At 58.2% G+C, this 3280-nt stretch overlaps 1 protein-coding gene across 1 annotated transcript in view; it reads right to left on the bottom strand.

Annotated features, from left to right (window-relative positions):
- Window positions 1-591: 591 nt before the first annotated feature.
- Window positions 592-3280, bottom strand: part of JAKMIP3 (Janus kinase and microtubule interacting protein 3) — an 83354-nt gene continuing 80665 nt past the window's right edge. Inside the window, exons 21-22 of the mRNA XM_011980837.1 lie at window positions 2035-2107; window positions 592-1166 (exon numbers count right to left, since the gene is read on the bottom strand). Of these exons, the coding sequence (XP_011836227.1) occupies window positions 2057-2107 (51 nt within the window). The 3' untranslated portion in view covers window positions 592-1166; window positions 2035-2056. The remainder of the gene's footprint in view (window positions 1167-2034; window positions 2108-3280) is intronic.

Raw genomic sequence — 3280 nt, forward strand, 5'->3', positions numbered from 1 at the left:
ATGGGGCTGAGTTCTCTAAGCAGAATTAGCAGGCCAGGAAGGGGGTGTGTCAGCTTGTGCAGGGTCACCACACAGGGCGGGAGGGAAAAGGCCGTCCCTGTGGACAGACAGCAGCCCTTACCTGTCAGCTTCTTGGACCACGGTTCCCTTCTTGCACCAGTAGAGCCACAGGTGCGTCCGCCGTCCCTCACCTGGGCTGCTCCTTGTGTACGAACGCTTGGGGTGAGGCTTCGGTTCCTGCTGGGGTCCATGGCCTGCAGGTGTGGCCTGCGCAGGGGCTTCCAGGCCAGGTGGCTCAGGTGGCTCTGGACGCTCAGGGCCTCTGTGACTTCTGGAGATGCACTACGGAGGCAGCCTCTGGCATCCATGTTCCAGCTGGCTCTGCCCCCTCGTCCCATCTCCTGTCACCACACTCCCCACGCCTTCCTTGGATCAGTCCCGTGGTGCTCCCAGCTGGCGGCCTTCCTGTCTCAGGCTGGGTAGGAAGGCAGAGGGTTGAGGGCACCCCATGGCCCACGGCGGCCACGGCTCTTGTCTGTCCCCACAGAGATGACGATGAAGGAGGGTGGGTGTGGGGTCTGTTGGCCAGCAGGTGTTCAGGACCCCAGCAACACATTGCAGCACTGGAGGGGCCACTGAGGTGTTGGGGACCCCTCCCAGGACCATCCAGGGAGCCTCCTTGAATGAAGGTCACCATCCAGGCGGCTCAGTCACAGCCTTCATCTTGTCACTGGGCCACGCCTCTGTCGTTTCTGAAAATCTTCCTCCAGACACTGGTGGCAACTATTTGAGGACCAAGAGAGAGGAGAGGACCCGAGGCTGGTGCTTCACACAGAAGCAGTTCTCACCCCTGCTTGGCAGGGAATGCTGCACATCCCTGGAACTGGGATGGGGACTGCCGTCCAGGAGGAGGGACCAGGGTCCAGCAGCCAAGGCCGGGCCTCTCCCAGAGAAGCCCCCGAGAGTCGGCAGAGCCAGTTCTAGTCCTGGCGCATCCCACGCGGACGGCAGCTTGCGCTGCACGTGCTGCCCCTTCTCACTCTTCCTCCACGGGACGGGCGTGCAGAGACCAAGACCCCCTGGGTCTTCAGGATGGAGACGCGACGTCCCGTTTTGTCCCTGCTCTCAGGTCCCACTGGAGGAAAAGGGTCCAATTCAACGTGGGGCTGGAAGAAAAGAAATGTAGAGTGCAGAGTCAGCGATGCTCCGTTCAGCCGGGGTGAGGGGCGAGGGGCTATGTGCAGAGGATGTCAGGGAGGCTCCGCTCGGCCGGGGTGAGGGACGAGGGGTGAGGGGCTGCGTGCAGAGGATGTCAGGGAGTGTCTGCTTGGCCAGATTGAGGGGTGAGGGACGAGGGACTGTGTGGAGAGGAAGATCCCTGCCCCCAGGGGAAGCTCCTCTCGGGACCTGATGAAGGGTGGGGACTCGAGGACCGAGGTGAACGATGATGTGACGTCCTACTTGTCCCTCTTCCAGTTTGGAAGGAGGCAGACATTTATGCTGGCGGGTGCCATGGTAGCAACAGCAGCAGCCGTGACCTGCAGACTCCAGCTACCCCGGCCTAGGCCGCCCCAGCCTGGCAGGGAGACCCAGCCCTCCTGGCTGAATCTCCAGCACCACCCAAGCCTGTACTCAGCAGCACCCAAAAAAGAATGAGGATGAATCACAGAACCACCGTGTCTGTCCCCAGGAACTGCTGCCTAGTGCCACCGAAGCAGAAAGACCACCTAGAGAGGGTCCTGCACGTTTCTGCTACACTGGGTTGGGGGGGATGGACCCTGCTCTCCTTCCCGCTCAGGAAAGGTGAGCACCTTGCAGCCTCTACAGTGGAAACTCCGGTCCTGACCCCCAGGGAGGGACTTCTGGTGTTGAAGGACGCGGGTGGCTTTCTAACGACCCTTTTGGGGATGCTGGGTCACGCCTTCCGGTTCATCAAATGGCAGGGGGGGCAGCTCCCCGGCAGGGCAGGGGGCCAAGGTGTCTTCCGGGAAGCAGAGTGGGACCCCTGCCGGGCCCTGCCAATGAAATACTCACCACGTTAGGGTGCCAAGATGGACTATGACCAGAGAATGAAAGCTAAGGAGAAAAATAAGAACAAAAATAAAAACTGAAACGGAAAGGGGAGGATGGAGACACGGAAGGAAAGAAAGAGAAAAAAGAGTTGGTAGTGCTTCTGGCAAGAAATACACGCGATTACAGACTGAAGACAGAGCTGCTGGCAGGGAGGAGAGGGCTCCATTTAGGACGGCCGAGGCAGGGATGCTGCCCAAATCCCCCGGCTGAGGGGTGCTGCCGCCACCCCTAGGAACACGCTAAGGGACCCCGCACCATGCAGACTCGGGTGGTGGGCACTGGTCAGGGGCCCCACACCCAGCGTGTCCCCAGCAGCACAAGGCCAGCCTCCCGGGGACTCCTCCTCCCTGAAGTGAAACCCATCGCTGAGACCTGCTGCAGGAATTTTCGGCGAGAGCACCAATGGGGTAATAATAATGGTGAAAGTTGTACTGGAAAACATTCCAATTGCCCAGCAAACAAACGCAGGCCTGTGACAATACCGTGGTCTCAGTCCCACCACAGGCAGCAAAGTACAACCAGCACCCTGAGTAGACAACGCACACAGCCTCACTCTGGGCTGGGGGTCGGAAGCCAGACCCATCTGGACACGAGAGAAAATCGGGCAGCGGGGCATAGCTTGGAAATGAAGAGCTGTTTACCTAGATTTAAGAAATAACACCTGACCTATTCTTTTCTTTGGAGACAGGATCTCAGTCGGTCACCCAGTCTGGAGTGCAGTGATGTGATCGTGGCTCACTGCAGCCTCAACCTCCCAGGCTCAGGTGATCCTCCCACCTCAGCCCCTTGAGTAACTGAGATTATAGGCACATGCCACCATGCCCAGCTATCTTTAAGAATTTTTTTCTAGAGACAGGGTCTCACTTTGTTGCCCAGGCTGGTCTCGAAATCCTGGGCTCAAGCGATCCTCCCATCTAGGCCTCCTAAATTACTAGAATTACAGGCATGAGCCACCACGCCCAGCCCTCACATTTTTCTAGTATTTAATACAAACAAACGTCCTTAGGTTAAGATGCAAAATGAAACAGACATTTGGTTTGGGGGAGAGACATTTGGTTTGGGGGGAGACATTTGGTTTGGGGGAGAGACAGTTGGTTTGGGGGAGAGACAGTTGGTTTGGGGGAGAGACTGTTGGTTTGGGGGAGAGACAGTTGGTTTGGGGGAGAGACAGTTGGTTTGGGGAGAGAGTTGGTTTGGGGGAGAGACA

This window comes from Mandrillus leucophaeus, unplaced genomic scaffold (assembly GCF_000951045.1).
Source record: "Mandrillus leucophaeus isolate KB7577 unplaced genomic scaffold, Mleu.le_1.0 Scaffold219, whole genome shotgun sequence".
Lineage (NCBI taxonomy): Eukaryota > Metazoa > Chordata > Mammalia > Primates > Cercopithecidae > Mandrillus > Mandrillus leucophaeus.